The 22,311-nt window shown below is 37.1% G+C and overlaps 1 protein-coding gene across 1 annotated transcript; it reads left to right on the top strand.

Moving 5' to 3' along the window:
- Positions 1 to 1,942: 1,942 nt before the first annotated feature.
- LOC149266382 (uncharacterized) lies at positions 1,943 to 5,251 on the top strand. The gene has a single exon (XM_089408039.1). The coding sequence runs from the start codon at positions 1,943 to 1,945 to the stop codon at positions 5,249 to 5,251; it is 3,309 nt and encodes a 1,102-aa protein (XP_089264165.1).
- Positions 5,252 to 22,311: the final 17,060 nt, after the last annotated feature.

Genomic DNA, 22,311 nt, shown 5'->3' with positions numbered 1-22,311 from the left:
CTTTCAAAGAAAAATCCGATGTTTTCCCGGTCTGGGTAAGGGCCCCGGGACTTCCGTCGTTCCTTTGGACCGAAGCAGTTTTCAAATCCATTGGTAACAGATTGGGAACTTTCTTGGCGGCAGATATGTCATTCTTGCAGACCAAAGATAGAGCAATGGCACGCATTCTGGTGAGTCTTAATCCCAGCAACGGTCTTGCGCAAAAAATCAATCTCCAATACAAAGATTTTGTGTTCGAACAGTTATTGGACTACGAGCATCTTCCCTTTCGATGCTATCAATGCCATGCATATGGTCACTTTGTCAAGGATTGCACACAGGCCAGAAGAAGAAGGCGTAGCTGGAGGACCCCCATACCAAGACAACCAGGTTTCAGGCATGGACTCGTCTCTCAAGAGGAAAAAGGCATGGCAGATCAGAACGCGGAAGTTTTGGAATCGAAGGGGGGACAGAACGCAGAAGCATCGGTGGATTCCCAGCACCATGAAGTGGTCAAGGATCCAGCGGATGTCATGGAGACGGAGGGGGGACAGAACGCAGAAGCACCGGTGGATTCCCAGTCCCATGAAGCGGTCAAGGATCCAGAAGCTCGAATGGAGGATTCTAAGGAGGAGCCTGCAAGAGATCCAAGCGGTGATCAGCCCGAAGCTTCAGTACCTGAGAAGGATAATCCTCCTCCCTCCACTTATCTTTTTCCAGGGCATTTATCTGATAACCATCAAATTTCCTCTCCTATTCATTCTTCTCCTAATCATGGTTTAAATAATAACACTGATCTCCTTGCGGGATCCCCTGTCATCGACCCCCTTCCGGATGCCATGCCTTCCTTAGATTTAAATAGTGATGATAAGTGGCCTCCTCTTGGTCATTCGGTTCCCCAGACTCCTTGTCCCTATAATCTCAGGTCAATGGCTGGGAAGTCCGGGTCGTCCGTTTCTGTAGGTGGTTTAGGGGTTATGGCCTCCCATAGCTTACCTAAAAACAAAAGGGGCAGAATCTCGGAGCTATCAAAGGCTAAGTTAAAAGCGAAGATGGATGTAGCTGACGGGAAACAATTTTCAATTCCTGGGGTACTTAGAGCAGTGCAGAACCCCGTCTCGGTAATCAAATGATCCTGTCTTCATGGAATTGCAGAGGTTTGGCCAGCAAACCTAAAAAACTGGCCCTTAGAGATTGGCTCCTCTCCTCCAAATCCGACATTATTTTCCTTCAAGAAACTCTGGGAAAAGGGTTGGAAGTGGAAAATATGTTAAACTCCTTCCTCCCAGGTTGGAAATTCACAGCAATCGACTCATCAGGCCATTCCGGGGGGTTGGCGATAGGCTACAAAGAAGGAAGAATTAAGGTCATGAACCTATGGGGGTCAAAACAAGTAATGGGTATGGAGATCATTTCCCCAGATTTTTCCTTTCCCTTTTTGATTGTTAATATATATGGCCCCTGTCAAGGAAGGGAGTCATTCTGGATCGAGTTGTTGAACAAATCTTTGATGAAATCGTCCCTACTGATTGTGGGAGGTGATTTAAATTTTTCAATAGGGCGCGCAGAAGCATGGGGCCCTTCAGCAAGGGAAGACCCCCTATCGGACTTCTTCCACAGCCTTCTCTTGGATAACAATCTCATTGACCCGTCCCCCTCTAAACTGAAACCTACCTGGAGGAATAGAAGGATTGGGGAGGATCGCATTGCAAAAAGATTGGACCGGTTCCTCCTCTCTGAAGATTTAATCTCAAAGGCTCCTATCTTCAAGCAATGGGTGGAGGAAATTGGCAATTCTGACCATTTCCCTATTTTCCTTGATATCTCCTGCCCTCCCCCTAAACCTCCCTCCCCCTTTAAATTTAACTCTTCATGGCTACAAGATCCCTCCTTCAAAAATCTTTTTGTGGAAACATGGATTCATCCGGACAGGGATGCAAGGGAGGACAAAAGTTTTTTATTTATGGAGAATCTCAAGAGACTGAAGAAGGCAACTATTTCCTGGGCAAAGGATAGGAAATACAAACAGAATGAAGAATTACATAGAATCAGGGAGGAGTTGAAAATTCTGGAAAGCATTGAGGAGGACGGCTATACCATGCAGGAAACCAAGGATAAAATTCTTCAATTGGAGAAGAATCAGAACAAAATTCTTTTGGATAAGGAGGAGGAATGGAGGCTCAAGAGCAGGGCTATATGGCTGAAAGCAGGTGACGAGAATACCAGTTTTTTTCATAATTTTGCAAAAGGGAGAAAATCTATTAACACCATTTGGAGTCTAAAAGATGAAGAAGGCAGAGAGGTAAATACATACACAGGCCTCTCTGGTCTTGGACAGAGACACTTCCAGAGTCTTTTCTCAGATTCGGGAGAAGCCACAATAGCTGAGGTTATTAGAACTGCACAGTGTTTCCCAAGATTTGTCGAAGAGGATGAAGCAGAGGACTTATCAGCCCCCGTTACCAAGGATGAAGTTGAAGCTGCCATGAAACTCATGGGCAAAGATAAAAGCCCTGGGCCGGACGGGTGGACTATTGAACTCTTCCTCTCTTTCTTTGATCAAATAGGTTCTGAAATAACTGATGTAGTTGAAGAATCAAGACAGAAAGGAGAAGTTTACAGGCCCTTCAATTCAACATTCTTAGCCCTCATTCCTAAAAAGGATGATCCGGAGACCTTTGATGACTTCAGGCCGATATCTTTATGCAACTGCATATACAAAATTATTGCAAAGGTGATAGCTATAAGAATTTCTCCCATTCTGTCAAGGAATATCTCTATGGAACAATTCGGGTTTTTGGACGGAAGACAAATCCATGAGGCCATAGGAGTAGCACAGGAAGTCATTCACAGTGTCAGGCAGCAGAAAAAGAAAGGGGTGGTCTTCAAAATTGATCTATCTAAAGCCTATGACCGAATAAACTGGATTTACCTTCGGATGCTGCTAACTCACTTGGGCTTCAACTATTCTTTCATCAGCTGGATAATGGGTTGTATCTCCAATGTCAGCTATGCGATACTTATTAATGGAGCTGCATCCCCTTTTTTCAAAAGCCAAAGAGGTTTAAGGCAAGGATGTCCCTTATCACCTCTTCTTTTTCTTCTAGTGGCAGAGGGCTTAAGCAGGTTGATTCACAAAGCCAGAAGAGAGGAGAAGGTAAAAGGTATTGAGGTAGCAATTAATCTTTTCATTACCCACCTCCTTTTTGTCGATGATATATTGCTTTTCACTAATGGATCTATCAATGAAATTAAAGAGCTTAAAAGCATAATTGATCTGTTTCTAAAAGCTACAGGCATGCAGATTAATCATAGGAAATCCCAGGTATCTATGGCAAACATTGAAAGAAGGGAAAGATCCTTGATGCAAAATCTCTTCCCCTTCCTTCATCAACAGATGGAATCCCCTTTTAAATATTTGGGCTTTTGGTTAAAACCTTCAGCATACAAGATAGAGGACTGGAACTGGCTCATTGCTAAGATTGAAGCTAGAATTTCACACTGGAGTCATAAATGGCTGTCCAGAGCAGGCAGATTAACCCTTATTAAATCAGTTCTACTAGCCATCCCTGTCTACTGGGCAGCCTTAACTTGGGTTCCAAAAGGTGTGATGGAAAAAATCAGGAGGATCTGTAGCAAATTCTTATGGGCAGGGGCTAAAGAAAATTCTGTCCTCCCATGGGTAGCTTGGGACAAGCTGGCAAGACCCAAAGATTGGGGAGGATGGGGAATAAAAAGGCTCCCTGAGTTTAGCCTTTCATTGGCAGCCAAATCAGGTTGGCGGCTTATTTCGATGGAGAATCTTTGGACCAGAGTGGTCAGAAGAAAATATATCGACCCTGTCCCGATGGAGGACTGGATCAGAAGCCAGGAAAAGAGGAAAAAAAATGTTTCAGTCGTATGGAAAGCAACGGTGGAAGCTTTCTCTGTGATTGAACAAGGGCTAGCGTGGAAGATAGGTGATGGAAGTCGTTGCAGGATTGGAAGGGATCCCTGGGTAGGCTGTAATGAAGCTTATGCCCTATCCCCAGGCTTACTCAGGCATCTTGAACACAAGGGCATATATACTCTAAACCAGGTGGAGAAAATTGGTCAATTTTCAATATGGGGACAGGCTTGGAAGAGTGCAGAAGATCTGGGATTAAATATCAGGTGGAAGAACGAATGGTGTTCTTATATCCAAGAACTTCACCGCTCTAATGTCAGGCTCAAAAATGAATCAGATCTTTTGATATGGGCGCAGGGGGAAACAGGAGAATATTCCCCTAAGGATGGTTACAATTTCCTTATGCAAAAGAAAGGTTGGGGCAATCCAGATTGGTGGTCGAAACTTATCTGGAAGCTTAAAGGACCTGCAAAAGCCAAGATTTTCCTCTGGTGCATGCTAAAAAGGAAAGTCCCAACCTGGGATACATTGCGAGCCAGATATCTAGTTGGACCAGGGAGATGCCCTTTGTGCAAATCAGAAGAGGAATCTATTAACCACCTTTTTATCACATGCGCTGAATCAAAAAAGATTTGGGGGGAGCTATCTAGTCTGCTCAACATCAATGCACAGCTGGGTGATGATCCTTTGGAAGCGGTTTGGAGTAGGTGGTGGCAAACCTACAAGGAAGGGAATATGAGAATCCTTCCTCTTATTTATTTCTGGGGAGTGTGGATTGCGAGAAATAAGAGCTTGTTTCAAGATAAAGACATCCCCGTTGCAATTACAGCGATAAACTGTGCAGCTATCTACTCTGCCATTCCTGTTCCTGATCTCAAAACTCCTCAAAAATTATCAAAGCCTGTAAATATCCAAGAGGGTATTCCCTGGGCCTTTTTTGACGGGGCCTCCCAGAACAACAAGGCTGGGGCTGGACTGTGTATTCATTTTAATCAAGAACATTCTCTTAAAGCCTCTGTAGGCCTCGGACCAGGCTCAAATAACTTTGCTGAGATCTCTGCTTTACGCTTTCTTCTATGTTTGCTTCTTCAGCGAAATATTCACTCAATTCAAATTTATGGCGACTCTTTGAACATAATCAATTGGGTGAACGGAAATGCTGCATGTCAAAATCAAATCCTGAAGATTATTCTTGAGGAAATACAGCGCTTAAAGTCATCTTTCAATGTCTTCATCCTTTGCCATGTATTCAGGGACAGAAACGAGGATGCCGACAGGTTCTCTAAGGCTGGTGTTCAACAAGTTTTGGGAAGCTGGTCAATTACAGAATACAGGCAGGGGCAGTCCATCGTTTCGAATGACCCTCCTTTCGAACAGCCTCAGTGATAGCGACACTCTGTCTCTATACGCTTTCTTGGTCTTGGATATTTCTTCATATATGTTTTTGTTCCTCTGCTTCATGTTTTAATATGTGGACAGTTTTTTCATAACAGAACTCCATTATATATTCCGCATCATACTGATCTTATCATCTCGCCTGAAGTTCTGAAAACAGCTTTGTAAGAGTGTGTTTTATCCTCTCTGTAGGAGACCTCGATCTGAAAAAGTTTTCTTATAGTTTTAGTGCTCAAAGACTCGCCCAAGGAGGAAGACCAAACAGGTAGCTATATGTCCATATCTCCGGAGTGTTAGTTATCTGAACTCCTTTCTAACAGTCAATTAGGACTGTGTTTTTTTTGTGTATTCTACAGCGCAACAATCTTGCATCAGGTCTGCAAGTGGATCACTGTATGTAACTTTTTATTGCTCAATAAAAAGTGGTTTTTTCTTCCGGAAAAAAAAAAGTAGGTGAAATTTTGTATCACAAGATTAAGAGGACACACAGTCTTATGGTGGGATGCGGTGTATAGGGAAAGGAAATGCAAGAAAAAAACCTTAATTAAAATATGGAGTTCGATGGTGACCAAGTTAAAAGGTGATTTTCTAACTAACGACTATTAATTGGATTCGTTCATAAAAATGCAAAATTTGACACAGACCCTGATGGCGATTCGACCATATAAAAAAAAAATTATATAAAGTAAATATTAGAGCAAGGCATATAGAGGATTCACCATAAATGTTTCCAGGTATGTTAATCGGTTGATATTTGACATTCAAGATGAAATAAGTTTGTTGACATAAAGATATATTTAGGATTCATATCCAGCTACATTAAAATGTGAAGAAAAGTTGAATAGGAAGAAGAATCAATTGGCAAGAGAAAGGAGTTATGGAGAAAGGGAACAACAACAAAAAAAAAAAGTGGAAGCTAGCAACTTAATTAAGTAGGAGTAGATAGAGGAGACTAGTGAATTCGTAGTAAGAAGGTATTCTTCAAGAGGGAAAGGTAGAGGTAGAAATTATTAATTTGAATGCTCCCATTGGAAATTAGGCCATATGTCATGGTATTTTCTGAAGAATGTTATAGGACAGAGGAAAGTACAAGTTGTGCAAGATTAAAATAAACCTAAAGAATAAGAAGCACATATTGAAGTTCAAGAAACAAGATAATCTCTATGATGAACATGGTATTGTTGAAGCAAAACAAGGAAGTGTGTGAACCGACTCAGAGAATTAAGTTGTTCAAAACTATGTGCAAAGAGAAAGGCTAATGTTCTAAATTAATTATTGATAATGGTAGCGTTGACAACTTAGTTTTTGTATAAATGGTGAACAAATTGGAGTTGGGAAGGATGCCACATCCTACTCCATACAAGGTTTCTTTGCTACATAAGGGCCACAAATTGTTGGTAAATGAGAAATGTAAGGTTGGGTTCTATATTGGAGGTTACAAGGATCAAGTAATATGCAACACATTTCCCACAGATGTTTGTCATCTTCTACTTGGCAGAGCTTGGAAATCCACTAGAGAAATTTTGAGGTTAGAAATGGACCTCAAAACAAAAATGTAAAAAAAAAATCAAATTTATAAGAAGCAATAAGATTCAAGATGATGACATCAAACATGGGGAATAATTCACTATTTTAAGAGTAAATAAGTCAAAATGTTAAAATATATAAAATATGAAAACAACATTTTCAAACTGTATTTTCAATTTATCTCCCTACAGTTCTACTCAAATTTTGAGTGGGAACATTGATTGGATGCAGAGTTTAATTCATCATACAAACAGTAGCCATGTTGCATACTCTTGGTGGACCTTGCTACATGAAAAGTGAGAAATACATGAAAAAAATGAATGCAATCACACATTTTCATGTACTTCTCATTTTTTGTGTACCAGGGTCTACAGAAAGTATGCAACATGGATACTCCTTAGATGAGGAATTAAAAAATCATCCAACTAGTGTTCCCGCTAAAATTTGATGATGTAATCTAATTCTATTTTATTATTTCCACCATTATTTTATAATATTCCTTAGGAGACCCACTTTAGACCTTAAAATTTCTCTAATGGGAAAGAAAATCAATTTATGATGGATGAAGAAATGTTTACGCACTTGAGAAGAATGGTTAGAAGCATGGGTTGCTACATTTAAAGGATGAATGATCTAAGGATGAACATAATGTGATACTAATGAGTGGGAAACAAGTGATGATTAGAGATAAATATTTTGTGAAGAAGAAATAAGGAGATGAGGCAAATATATCAGCTACAGATTTGAAGGTAATTGATTCACTTCCAATAGATCGTAATTTATTAATTAATTTTGAGAGTGAAGTTGCTGACAAAATGTTAAGTAAATGGATGCCAATAGAAATTGAAGATCATATGGGCATCCCTATAGCAAGATTTGTCATGAAGACATAGATTCTGATGAATGAACAACAAAATCATGCCAAGGGGAACATTTCCTTGAAAGACAATGATAGAGTTTTCAATGAGGTGCTTAAGAATATTTTTGAAGATGATGAGGTGATAGGATGTTTTGAATAGGATGAAAGAAAAGGAAAACTGAAACAAAAGATTCATGTAAAGGATTTCTAGTTGCATTTGGTATTCATAATTTTAGGTATGACTTTTATCTTTATGGAAGATAAATTACTCTAATAGGTTAAGGAAGACTCTATCAGGTTAAGGATTTTGTCTACCACTGATAAATTTCCATTATTTGTGTTCATACTTCATGCATTTGTTTGAAATGTATGATAAGATATTGTTTTTGTGTTCCTAGTGAATATATAAAAATTGTATTATATGTTGGTTGTTGGTGGTTTTAATGGGATTGTAGAAACAATGAATAAATCAATTATGAAAAAAAAATGTTATGAAGCAAAAACTGACTAGATTTATTTGAGTTATGACTTAATAACTGTGGCACAGTAGTTTTATCAATGATTAGGTAACAACTTGTCAGAAATATTAGACTAAATATGATATCAAAGTTTGTTGGTGTTCTCTTGTGGTATGAATTCAATATGTACTATGATTCATTGAAGCCTGAAATTGAAATACAATATAAATCACTAATGCTAGTCTTGCTTTAAGATATCTACATATATTGATTACTTTAAGGTTCTTTGGTGGAAATTGCGTGAATGCTTAATTTTCCATAATAATCAATTTTGGACAGTGCGTTTGTCTACCATGGATAATTTTCATTGTTATTGTTCATACTTCATGCATATGTCTGAAATGTATGGTAAGACTTTGTGTTTGTGTCGCTAGTGAACATATAAAAATTGTATTATATGTTGGTTGATTGGGGTTTGAATGGGATTGTAGAAATAGTGAATAAATCCGTTCATGCATTTTTGTTGGAAATAGAAAGCTTCCATCTTGTACTTATACCTTTCCTTTACCTGGAAGCTAATGACTTGAATAGTCTCATTCCCATTCATCATAGTGATAAATAGTACAATGGTGAACTAAAGCTGGATTTACTATGCTCTTAGCTATGGGATTCAAGCTTAGATATGTATAGCGTTTGATTCTTAATAAACCACATCATTAACTATGGTGAGTATAGAGCTTTGTTTATACTAATAGATTAGAAGAACGTGATGACATAATAATCCATAAGACATTGATTTATATAAATTAGTAGTATTGTTTCATTGATATCATAGTGGTTAAGTTTTATAGAGCTTAGATGAGTGTGACTTGACCTATAAGTTTTAGATAGGTTACTACTTACTCGTTACATAGGCAAATTCCAAGTTATGACCTATGCGTAAACAAGCTCCAAGGATTCAAGTAAGCACATAACAATGAGTTAGATAACTATTATGCATACATAACATATACAATAAATATTTGATGCATCATTCCAGGACTTTAGAAACGAAGACAATATCAAACTCGATCTCCTTGTATTTTCCATGGACACTGAACATGCTTAAAAGGCTAATTCTCAGTGAAGAAACGTTTACTTGAAGAAACATTTGTTATGAATTGTTACCTGCATATGATTGCAATGCATATGTGCTCTGCATGTGAATCAATACTTGTCTTGTTTCTATTTTCTAGTATGTATTCTAACTAATTGTATATGTAATCAAACATGAATGTGAAGGCACAACTACAACTCTATGTTTAACCAACCATGAAAATATCTCTTCGTATGTGCTTGTTGGTATATGTAATTATGAATGTATTCACTCACTACTTTTAGTTGGCAACTACAAAATAAGCACATGCAATCAAAGGCCAAACACAATAAATCATAAGTAAACCATAATTGAAAATAGTGTATATTTAACTATTATATTAAATTGTGTGTTCAATTGTATCCAAACAAACTATGGAACGGTCTCCAAAATGGACATGTAACATGTAGGGATGTATGTACTTACAAAATCAACATTGTAAAGTTGTTACAAACAAAAACTTCATGCCACCGCTATGCTTGATGGCCTCAGTTTTATGCATTGCCCAAAGTTGTTGAGTTTCCTGCCTGAGCCAAGTTGTTTCCATATGGTTGAGTCCAGTTTTCTCCTTATAGCCATGGAGGGATTGAGTAGCTGAAGTGTCCACTTGTGGTACTAACCCCAACACTAAGTGGAGGTGTCCTATAATACATATAATTTACACCTACACTGGTAGGTGTATAAGAGGTGGGTATAACCCATGGATGATATCGGGGGACTTGGATGTTAATCAAGTCCTAGTATGATGGTGTATGATCTGCAATGTTGTCAAAAGCGTTGGAAATCATCCCATTTTCCTTGAAATGGCTTGAACCATATTATTCCATATCTATCAGCCCTCCTCCTTTTTCCAACACTTGTTGAGCCTTTCTTGCCTCCCTCTCTTGCCTTACCTTTTTTTCTATATTCCTTTTCTTCCCTTTCTATCTATCTTTCAAGCCCTTCTTTTAGTTAAGCTTCTGCTACTGCAATCAATGTGTCTCTCTTTTCCTTGGCCAACTCCTTCTTTCTCTATTTAGATTCCTGAATTTCAAGTTTTTTACATTCATACACAAACAATAGGTTCATATATTCTTCGGAGGTGAGTAATTGTGAACTCCTCCCTAAATGAAGATAGTTTGTTGCTGATTACCTTGATGAAGCCTTGATTCTCTCTAAAACTAGCTTTAGTAACCAACCAAGTATTGATTGCTTCATTGTCACATGCTCTTCATGGTTGACACTTGCCCTTCGACCCAAGGGAAACTTGATTGAACCCCATTGTTGTCTCCGTATGGTACTTCATTCTCAACAAACTCTTCTTTTAGTGATCCATTGTCCACAAAATAATGAACAAGTTCAGTCTTCAACCCTACTGGTTGTGAAGGCATGGCCATGCTTTTCTCATTGGTGGATGACACATTATGTTTATTGATATTCATCATGGCCTCTTCCAACCATGATCATATGGTTACTTGGGTTGTCACACTCAATTTTTCATCGTTGATTCTATTGCATTATCATTTGAAACCACATTTTCATTGTCATTTACATGATCAAATACCTCATATGGAATATCACATGTAGAATTGGTAGGTGGTTCAGTGGGTTTTACAAATTCCATGTTATTGAAAATTGGTTCATGACTAAACTGTGTCTCACTTACAAGTACATCAACATCACCATAGAGTTTCCCTTGTTCACCATCATCACCATAGAAGTTCCCTTGAGAAAGGGATATCATACCTTCAGCAACAACAACATCTTCTTGCCCATCCACATCTCCTTGGGCATAAACCTGGTCATGTAATTCCTCTGCTTCTTGAACTTCCACATCAAATGTCTGATTACAACCAGTATCATGCATAGTAACATTAACATTCAGTGGCCAGATTCCAGTCCTCCTAAATCCATCCTTGATATTAGAAGGTGTGAGAGCCCTTTGAAATGCTTTACTTTCAAGCTCAACTAGCTCAAACCTTTTTACCTCCACCCCTGGATTCTTTGTCATCCATGAAACTCACTATGTCCTGAAATAGTTCTTGAAAGTCCCAAATACACTTACATCAAGGGGTTGTAATCTGTGAGTGGTATGAGCTGACAATGTTAATAGGTCAATGCCTAAATGGTTCACCTCCTTAGTTTTCTACACAACCATGTGGCTTCCATGGCCATCTAAAACTAGTAGGTGTTTGCTTTTAGGAGAGACACCACGTTGTACATATGCAACAAAGTGACAAAGCCAATTAAAGAGGAGTTCTTTTGGCATCCATGCATGGGGATGTGCAGCGATGCATGAACCTAGTTCACAATTCTGTATATAGTTTTGAAATTGAGTTTTACCTTTGAATAGATAAAAACATGGGATTTAAGAACGAGTTGCATTGACACAAAAAAGAATAATGATCCACTCCCCGCTCCTAGGAAACAAATTAGGAACATTTCTCCCCCCCTCTCTTGGCAATTACTCGCATGCCACAATTCCTTCTTGCCTGTAAGCCTATTTCATCACAGTTCCATATATGGTTTGAGGCATAAGATTGTTTTTCATGTGCATAGGAAAGTGTGTTATAGAACTTGGACACAATTATAGGGCGTAGATTTAAATCCCTTTCTCTATCAAGGCCCTTGACTATACATAACACAAGGTATGGATGTTTTTTTTAAAACTCACTCCACATGATTTTCTAGGAAACCCATCTTTGAAGGTGTTTGGCCTCCTTGAAGGATTTGAGCTACTATGGATTTGGGTTGTATCAGCTCTAACCCATGTCCCAATTGACTCATCTCCTTACACCACACAACCACCTCATCCTCCTCTTCTTTACTCGTAACTGTAACAGTCCCTCTACGCTTTTGTGAGTGAGCCCATTAATCTAATAATCTATGTTTAAGGAAACAATCCCATGTTTATTTGTAGATGCATGTACTGAATAATCCCTAAACTCTATGTCATTAGTTACAGCTAGCATGTATTCGTTTGTCCACCCTCTTACGCCATTGATCTTCTTTGTTGAACATGCACCTTGGATTGTGGTTGAGGGTGGATTTGTGGTTGATGATGGGACAAAAGGACCTACCACCCAATCACCATTCTCAACATCATTGATAGGAGCATAGGGAGAGTTCACATCATCCACCCTTTCCTCATATAATGAAGTGCATTGCAGTTGGGCACCCTTGGTCCCTTGCCTCTTCTTGTTCCTTGTACAATCTGCAATTGAAACTTGTGGCATGGCTGCAACAACCTACATATTGTTAAAAATTATTTGTGTCAGTGAATGTTGTTTCAACAATAAAAACTCAGTCTTCTTTTGTATCAGTGAATGTTGTTTAAAATTGCAATTTGATTCACAATTTCTGTTAAATGGGCATGTAAACGAGAGTGTTGCGAATTTTACAAATTTTTTTTTAATGTTTAAATTTCATTTGTAAATTTGCACACAATAGATTTATACTGTAAATTAATGGAAGATTGAAACTAGAACCCAAGCTTATTAGGAAATAGAAAGACACAAAATTTTGAATATTTAATTTATATTTTCAATTTCACACATAGTAGTTTCATACTATAAATTAATGGAAGATTGAAACTAGAAACCAAACTTAGTAAGAAACAAAAAGACAAAAACCAAAGTGTTTGAACCTGGTTATACTATGCACAGTCTCTAGCTACAGATGAGTAGAATGAAAGTTTGAAATGCAATTCAGTAAGGCTTGAGGTTGTTTTATAATTTTTTGCTATTTAATTTGATTGATAGGGAGGATTGGCATGGGTTGTCATCTTTCAAATTCAAATGTGTGTTGTGGATTGATTTGGATGTGATCCAATGAGTGATAAACTATTATGGTTGATCCTTGTTCTTTTCGGTGTTTAATTCCTGAAATAATGGGTTGGTGTCATTTATTGCCTTGAGCAGGTTGCATTGATGAACATATATGCAATTATGGATGGCACATATAATATTTGTTCTTGTGTAGGTAATACCCAACTTTGGTCATAGCTACTCTAGTGGATATCTATTGGGCTTGGTGTGGGACCAAGAGTATAACAACCATTGGTCCCTACACAACAATAGAAGCTTCTCCCCTATTTATGTATTTGAAAGAATTTTTTCAAAGAAATAAAAAATGAATGGAGAAGTGGTAAAATTTTCTAAAAGCATATTTTCTCAAAGAAATCAAAAGCTAATAAATAAAGTGTGAGAGGAAAAAAAACTTATTAAAAAAAAATCTCTTATATAATTAAAAATATTTTGTGAAATATAACTAATTTGATAATTAAATTAAAATTTTAAATTCTTTTAATTTTTTAATAAACTCACTTATTTGATTCACGAGTTGTCTATAGTTGGACATTTTGGAAGCTTTTTCGGTGGGTTTTTCCTGTGTCATTTCTCTAAAATCCAGCAGGAATTTATTCAAATCATAAGTTTGATGTGTAACCTCAAAATCCAAGTGCCTTAGGGTTTTTCAGGTGTTCAATCCATATATATTCCTGTGTCATTTCTCTAAAATCAGGCAGGAATTTATTCAGATCACAAGTTTAGTGTGTAACCTCACAATCCAAGTGCCTTAGGGTTTTTCAGGTATTCAATCCATATATACAGTTAAAAACCCAGTTTAAATAACACAAATCAAAATTTCATGTCAAGTTTTTTCACCAAATTCCTACACCAAAAAATCCAAAAAATCAGATTAGAAACAACTTCTTTGATTAATAAAATTGCTATCAATATTATTAGAAAACGCAACCTCCTTGATTAATGAAATTGTTACCAATGTTATTAGAAAACGCAACCTCCTTTTATTAATGAAATTGTTACCAATGTTATTAGAAAACGCAACCTCTAAACTTGGAACGAGCTCAAGTAAGTCGAACATATTCAATTGGAAAGCACTTTTGACCGAACGAATTTTGCAAACTCTTGAAATCTGGATAAGATGAGGAAAAAATTATGCCATTGATCCGTTAATGAGCGGGACAGTATAGGTTACTCTTTGGATTTAAGTAGCAGGATAGTATATCTTACTTTTTGAATTTAAGTAAATATATTATTCAACCGGTGACATATACTAGCACTAGGCATTAATAGATTAATTATACAATAGTTGGGACAATGGTTGCCAGTAAAAGTCCTCGGCCATGTGCCATGCCCTGCGTGGACTCTTTCAACATAATATTTAAGAAAGATCTATTCTCCCGTACACAAAAGACTAACTTTGCGAGTTAATGTAGGAACGCGAACTAAGCGGGCGACGACTTCAATATGGAAGCAAATGGGCTACTTCGTTAAAATATTTTCTATAACTAAATCTGGCTGTGATGATCGTGGTCCACAAAAGGAGACTTGACTAAAAGGATCGTAGTCTACAAAGGGTACTTGACTCCATAGGATTGGAGACTTGACTAAAAGGATTGTAGTCTACAAAGGGTACTTGACTCCATAGGATTGGGAGGCTACAATGTGTACTTGGCTTTGTCAATCTTCTCGTCTGCCAACGAAATATGAATCTTCAATTAGTCTAGAAAAGAGATGTTGTTCCTATTCAGGATGGCGACGCATTATTGTATGTTGAGTCGTCATTTTCCAGTATATTTATCAACTAAAAAATGTTTTCATCATTTATTACATGTCCTATGCATTATTGAAATGTTGGGTTGTCGTTTTCCAGTATATTTATCTCCTAAAAAATATTTTCATCATTTACTACATGTCTTATCTCAAATATTCCAGGTAAAGTACTAAAATGATACTAAATAAGAATATAGCATATCAAGAAATATCCCATAGTTTTAGGTCAATTTAAACGGAAAACGTTGCATTTAATTGAATTTGAAAACGCTGGTTTTCGTTTTGATTTAGAATTACAAGATGGTGAATACATGGCATGGTGAATGCAGGCGAAGAAAAGCGGTGGAGAAGAAGCTTCTTCAATATCGTGTTATATGACAGACAATCCTGGAGCAAGAGAGGAAGATGCCCTCAAGACAGCATGATAGAGGAGAAGATCAAATAATTAAATTGGGAGTTTGACATTCCGAGCTTTCTATCACCTCTATAAATAGCGAGATGGCTTCAGCATTGCCAACAATGAAACTTTGCTGATGAGAGCTGTCTTTGAACCCGTCCCTTTCTAACCCTCACAAAGACGCAGACATATTATAAGTACGCATTTGTGAACACCCATCTCTGTTGAGGTAGCGCTCTTAAGCATACCCATATGTGTAAACGGTTGGTCACCACCTGTAAATGGTTAATAAATTCTACTTTGCATTGTCTGACATACTTTACATTGTGTAAGATTGGTCAATGTGTCACTATTTGCGCAAGCATCAATGAATTTTATTGATTAAACAGTAACGTAATTTTAATGGTTTGATATTGTGTTGGTTAAGTAGAAATGGTAATTGAGATAAATTTTTCGAGAGTCATATTATTTTGATTACCAATTGAGTTGTCACCTTATTACAATAACTTTTTTATTATTACTATTATTATTTTTAATTTATTAATAAAAATATTAATTTATTATTTTTAAATATAATGTTATCGAACAAAATCTATCTCATACTAATTATTTTAGAACTCTTCTGTGCACAAAATATATATATATATATATATATATATATTTAATTTAAAACCATAATAAGAATAAGACATAAACATATAAAAAATTTAAGAGATTTCTTATGCTTTTAAATATTTTTGATTGTACAAAAATAATTAAGTAAATGAGATGTAAGATTGTCATGCAAATGAATTAAAAAACATGGAATATAAAATTTTCTATCAATTAAGGGTTTTATAGATTCTATCTTATTATAAAATAAGCATATGGATGAATTCTAATTTATAATATATTTTTTTTGTTGGTTGTATTTAAAAGATAAATATCTGTAAGAATATGGATGAGTTCTAGTATATATATATATATATATATATATATATATATATATATATATGTATGTATGTATCTATGTATGTATTTAAAGGATAAACAATTTGAATGAAGGAAGAGAATAAGGTATTACTCAAAGGAATATCATTTTATAAGGTTATGGTTTGTTTAAAAAAAAGCTTTATGTATTAGTTATTCTAGCAATTTTTTTTATTGTGAAAGGTAATATCATCGCAAGTTTAAATAGAATTATGGGCTTAATATAAAGGAATATGAATAAGAAGAAGATAGAACTCATTGATAATGAGCATAGGTTCATCTTAGCTTCAAATATATCAACTGCCATGTGCGATCAGATATTTCAAGGTGCAAACATTTCTTCAAGTTTTGCATTTAAAATAGAGGTTTGCATCTTGAGAGATTTGATCCCTCTTGGCACTTGATAGATACGAGGTTAAGATAGATCTATGTTGGTTTCAATCATTATCTTCCTCCATATCTCCTTCTCTCTCTCCCTCTCTCCCCCTCCATCTATGTGTCTCCCTCTCTCTCTTCCCTCCTCCTCTCCTCTCTCTCTCACTCTCTCTCTCCATCTTTCCATTGTCACTCCCTTTCTCTCTCCACCTCTATCTCTCTATGTCTTTGTTATTCCCTCTCTTTTTCTCTCCCCCTCCAACTCCAACTCTCTCTCTCTCCCTGTCTCCCTTTCTCTCTCAAGTCATCTCTCTCCCTTTCTCTCCCACCTACCTCTGTCTCTCCCACCATCACTCTCTCTCTCTCTCTCCCCTACTCTCCAACTCTATCGCTATCTCCCTCTCTCTCTCCCTACTCTCCAACTCTATCACTATCTCCCTCTCTCTCTCCTTACCTCTCCCCCTATCTTCCCCTTCCATCTCTATGTATCCCTCTTTCTCCTCTTCTTCTCTCCCTCTCTCTCTCCTCTCCTACTCTCTATATTCCTTGCTCTCCTCTCTCCCTCACTCTCTCTCCATCTCTCCCTTATTGATGAGGCTCATAGATAGGTACATTCTTAGCATCATAATACCATCCTCTAGCTTTAGAACTATCTCTTTCTCACATGTATTTACAATTTTTGTTATATTATCCTTAATGAAAGGGGTAAAAGATGTTTCCTATGTGATGTAGCTTAATATGGTTTAAATGTAGAAAATGGAGCAATTTTGAGATGATTTCAATGCAAGAGCACGTATTGGATAACAAGGAGATATTTTAGGAGGTTGTCCACCTCCTTAACTCCCTCGATCAGCGAAAATCACCACACTCCCTCTCATCAGCTCGAGGTCATTCGAAGCCAAGCAGGATGAGGTCATTGGCAGCCAAGTAAGTGCAGTTAAAGGAGATTTAGGACCACCCTTCTCGAGTTTTGGGAGACAAAAATTCCTATTTTCTAGGAAGTTGTTGATATCTACCATATCTTATAAACAAACATGCCAAAGAACTCATTAGGATTCAAAATTTGTTTTCAGCTAAGAGGGTATTGAGCTCAAGCACTTGATACTGTTATTTTTTTATTAGTTATGCAACATATTTGACATTTATGTAATGATAGTGAGAAGTTTCTTATTGATCCATCACTGAGTTAGTTTCAAAGGCTTGAGGCTCTTGGGTTTGGGCCCAACCCCAATGCTTCGGTCCCTCTTATGTATTTGTATTTCCTTTTTAGCTTAGAATGTTTATTAGTTTTCTGCATTTCATTAGAACATAACCCCTCAAAAATATTGTGATTGCAACCTTTATCTCATCTCTCTCATGGGAGCATGAATGGAAGAATCTACAGTCACAACCAAAAAATGTTATGTTTATGATTTCTTGCAGAAGGTCTATGTTAGTCATTTTATTTTGCATCTACTTGTTGTAGCTTAGAAGTTGATTTGTTGACTAGATAATAGTTTTTGGCATAGATTAAATAGTATTTAAATTAAACTCATCTTTTCCACTATTGGTTATTTTATTGTGTCAATGATAGAAGAGTATGTGCACGTGATGTTGCAGGGTTGTTTGGATCTGGAGGCAAGGGGATTTTCACCATCTCCATCCAGCACTTCTTCACCCTCTTTGATGAATCCCAAAATTTTGTTCTTGAGCTCACTCCCTTAAGTCATCGTGAGCAACCCTCTTAGTCCAAAATAAGCCTTACTGAGGTGTTGAGCTTGGCTACAGGTGTTGGCCACCTTTCATTCCTCTACCAAAACTTCCATCCACCTTGCCATCCCTTGATCTCGTCATTCCTACCTTCCAAATGTTCTTGACAACCTTCTTGTAACATTATTTACCTTCCTGTAGCAAATACATGGCACCTATAATAACTTCCTATAGCATGCATGTAGCAGCCTGTTTTACCCTGTGTTTCAACCTGCGATGCAAGTTTAACTTAGTTTAGGAGTAGGTTGACCCCCAGCTTGGACTCTATGATCAAGGGCAACACCTAGGCCATTCCAACCATCCTTTTTCTTGCACTGTAAGATAGAATAACATTAGTTTATTTATCACAAATTTAACAGAAATAAAACATTGATTTTTATGCAAGTGTGAATTAGATAGATGATGCATGAAATATTGAGTTATGATTTGATAGAATAATTTCCTGTTTACAAGTGGTTTTGATAGTTAGATGGTTGATTACAAAATAGTGTAGTTCCTTTTCTGCACCTAGTATAGCTCTCATGTTTTTCATGAATTAATTTAGTAGCATTTACAAGTTGATAACATCTACAAGTTGAGGTTTAAAAAGAATTTACCTTTTCCCATTAGAGCTAGCTTCTGAATTTTACCTTCAGTATTTAATTTCCTTCTAATTCAGTAGAAATAATGGTCTTGGAGCACTATTGGTGAAATGTCCTAGTTGAGGGTGGCACCAGTAGAATCCCGTCTACTATGTATATAACATTTTCACCACAAAGTTTGTATGAACCCTCGATTGATAAATAGAGCTGAGGAGACCTTGGGAGTTGCAACACTCTTGGTGCAATACCAGGGCTCACTACTTTTTGGTGATGTTTTCAGGGAGGTGTCTAGGTACATGTTATTTCTTCTTAAGCCTTATTTTCTATTTTGCAATTAGTTTTGAAAAAATCACATAAAAGGAAAAGATTGCTTTCATGCCTCATAGGAATAGAGATACTGAAGGAAAGTTCTTTCCAAACACCCCCACACCCTCAAACAATCAACCTTCACTCTTATTCGATGACTCTCATCTTCCCTTTCTGACTTGAGGGGAGTTAGAAGACCTTTTAGGTGAACAACATGAGATCATTGAAGAAATTATTGAGGAATAAGAAGAACCCATTTCACCTACCCAAACCATGGTTGAAAACACAAATAATGAGGTTTTCCCTATCAGAGAGACTGATGGAGAGGCTAGAATGACGAATATAAGCCCTACTTCTCTCCCACACTTCCATGGCTTAACCTCTAAGGATTCTGATACTTTTATGCTTGAATTTGTTGTTTTCTCTAGGACCTATGACTATGCCATTGATGACTAGAAGCTAAAGTTATTCCCATCCACCCTTAAGGATGCATCCTTGCACTAGTTTATGGGTCTTCATGGGGATAACATCACTAACTAGGCTCAAATGCAACAAGCCTTTAATAAAAAGTACAAGAACTATTGTAGGTCCAAATAAAATAAGGAAGAAATATTTAGAATGGCTCTTGGACTGGATGAATCCCTAGAGGACTATGAGGATAGATTTCAACTCGGTTATAGGAGGGTCAGATGCACCCTTTATCCTCAATAACTAAAGTTAGTTATTCTCTGAGCGATCAGGGAGGACATGCTAGAAACCATCGACATGTTGTCTAGGGAAGACATCTATCAATTATCATATGATGACATCAAAACAATGCTCAAAAAGTACTCTAGTGCAAGCTATGAAGAAGGGTAGGACTACTCAAGCCTTGGTTAGTTCCTCTCCTTCCATAACAACCATCAAGAATGAGATTGGGAACATGTTTGAGGACATTAAAAGTGAATTTTTCATACCTTTACCTTGCAAATGGATACGATGCATATCAGGAGGAGACAAGAGGAAGTAGAGAGGGCCCTACCTATTTTCTACCCTAAATGCACCAGAACACACCCTAGATATGAATGTCCATTAAATGTCATGGAGGCCTACTATGTATCCCTCTCTCTCCTCTTCTTCTCTCCCTCTCTCTCTCCTCTCCTTCTCTCTATATTCCTTACTCTCCTCTCTCCCTCACTCTCTCTCCATCTCCCCCTTATTGATGAGGCTCATAAATAGTTACATCCATAGCTTCATAATACCATCCTCCAGCCTTAGAACTATCTCTTTCTCACATTTATTTACAATTTTTGTTATATTATCATTAATGAAAGGGGTAAAAGATGTTTCCTATGTCATGTGGCCTAATATGGTTTAAATGTAGCCAATGGAGCAAATTTGAGATGATTTCAATGTAGAAGCACATAATTGACAACATGGAGATATTTTAGGAGGTTGTCCACCTCCTTAACTCCCTCGATTAGCCAAACACATGGCACTTTTTCTCATCAGCTCAAGGTCATTGGAAGCCAAATAGTATGAGGTCATTTGCAGCCAAGAATGTATTTGTATTTCCCTTTTAGCTTAGAATGTTTATTGGTTTTCCGCATTTCATTAGAACATAATCCCTCAAAAATCTTGTGATTGCAACCTTTATCTCACCTCTCTCACGGGAGCATGAATGGAAGTATCTACAATCACAACCAAAAAATGTTATGTTTATGATTTCTTGGAAGAAGGTCTATGTTAGAGATTTTGTTTTGCATCTGCTTGTTGTAGCTTAGAAGTTGATTTTTTGACTAGATCATAGTTTTTGGCATAGATTAAATAGTATTTAAATTTAACTCATATTTTCCACTATTGGTTATTTTATTGTGTCAATGATAGAATAGTATGTCCATGTGATTTTACAGGGTTGTTTGGATCTGGAGGCAAGGTTATTTTCACCATCTCCATCCAGCACTTCTTCACCTTCTTTGGTGAATCCAAAAATTTTGTTCTTGAGGTCATTCCCTTAAGTCGTCATGAGCAACCCTCTTAGTCCAAAACAAGCCTTACTGAGGTGTTGAGCTTGGCTACGGGTGTTGGCCACCTTTCAATCCTCTACCATAGCCTCCATCCACCTTTCCATCCCCTGACCTCGTCATTCCTACCTTCCAAACATTCTCGACAACCTTCTTGTAGCATTACCAACCTTCCTGTAGCAATGCAGGGCACCTATAATAGCTTGTTGTAGCATGCATGTAGCAGCCTGTTTTACCCTCTATTTTGACCTGCGATGCAATTTTAACTTATTTTAGGAGTAGGTTGACCCCCAGCTTGGACTCTATGATCAAAGACAACACCTAGGCCATTCCAACCATCCTTTGTCATGCACTGTAAGATAGAATAACATTAGTTTATTTATCACATATTTAACACAAATAGAACATTGATTTATATGCAAGTGTGAATTAGATAGATGATGCATGAAATATTGAGTTATGATTTGATAGGATAATTTCTTGTTTACAAGTGGTTTTGATAGCTAGATTGTTGATTACAAAATAGTGTAGTTCCCTTTCTAGACCTAGTATAGCTCTCGTGTTTTTCATGAATTGATTTAGTAGCATTTACAAGTTGATAACATCTACAAGTTGACGTTTAAAAAGCATTTACTTTTTTTCATTAGAGCTAGCTTCTGAATTTCATGTTCAGAATTTAATTTCCTTCTAATTTAGTAGAAATAGTGGTCTTGGAGCACTATTGGTGAAATGTCCTAGTTGAGGGTGGTATCAGTAGAATCCCGTCGACTATGTATATAATATTTTCACCATGAAGTTTGTACGAACCCCAGGTTTATAAATAGAGTTGAGGAGACCTTGGGAGTTGTAGCACTCTTGGTGCAATACCAGGGCTCACCACATTTTGGTGATGTTGTCAAGGAGGTGTCTAGGTACATGTTATTTCTCCTTAAGCCATATTTTCTATTTTGCAATTAGTTTTGAAAAAATCACATAAAATGAAAAAATTGCTTTCACGCCTCGTAAGAATAGAGATACTCAAGGAATCCAAACACCCCCACAACCTCAAACAATCAACCTTCACTCTTCTTTGATGACTCTCATCTTCCCTCTCTGACTTGAGGGGAGTTAGAAGACCTTCTAGGTTAACAACATGAG

The sequence above is a fragment of the Pinus tabuliformis genome, chromosome 6 (assembly GCF_031772625.1).
Source record: "Pinus tabuliformis cultivar Carrire ecotype Pingquan chromosome 6, CPIR1, whole genome shotgun sequence".
NCBI classification, from domain to species: domain Eukaryota; kingdom Viridiplantae; phylum Streptophyta; class Pinopsida; order Pinales; family Pinaceae; genus Pinus; species Pinus tabuliformis.
Note: the sequence above shows the minus strand (reverse complement) of the source record. Positions and strands in the feature narration are given on the sequence as shown.

What these genes read in the sequence shown, in the direction of transcription:
- LOC149266382 (XM_089408039.1), top strand. Translation starts at nt 1,943, where the DNA reads ATGGAGAATCTCAAGAGACTGAAGAAGGCAACTATTTCCTGGGCAAAG.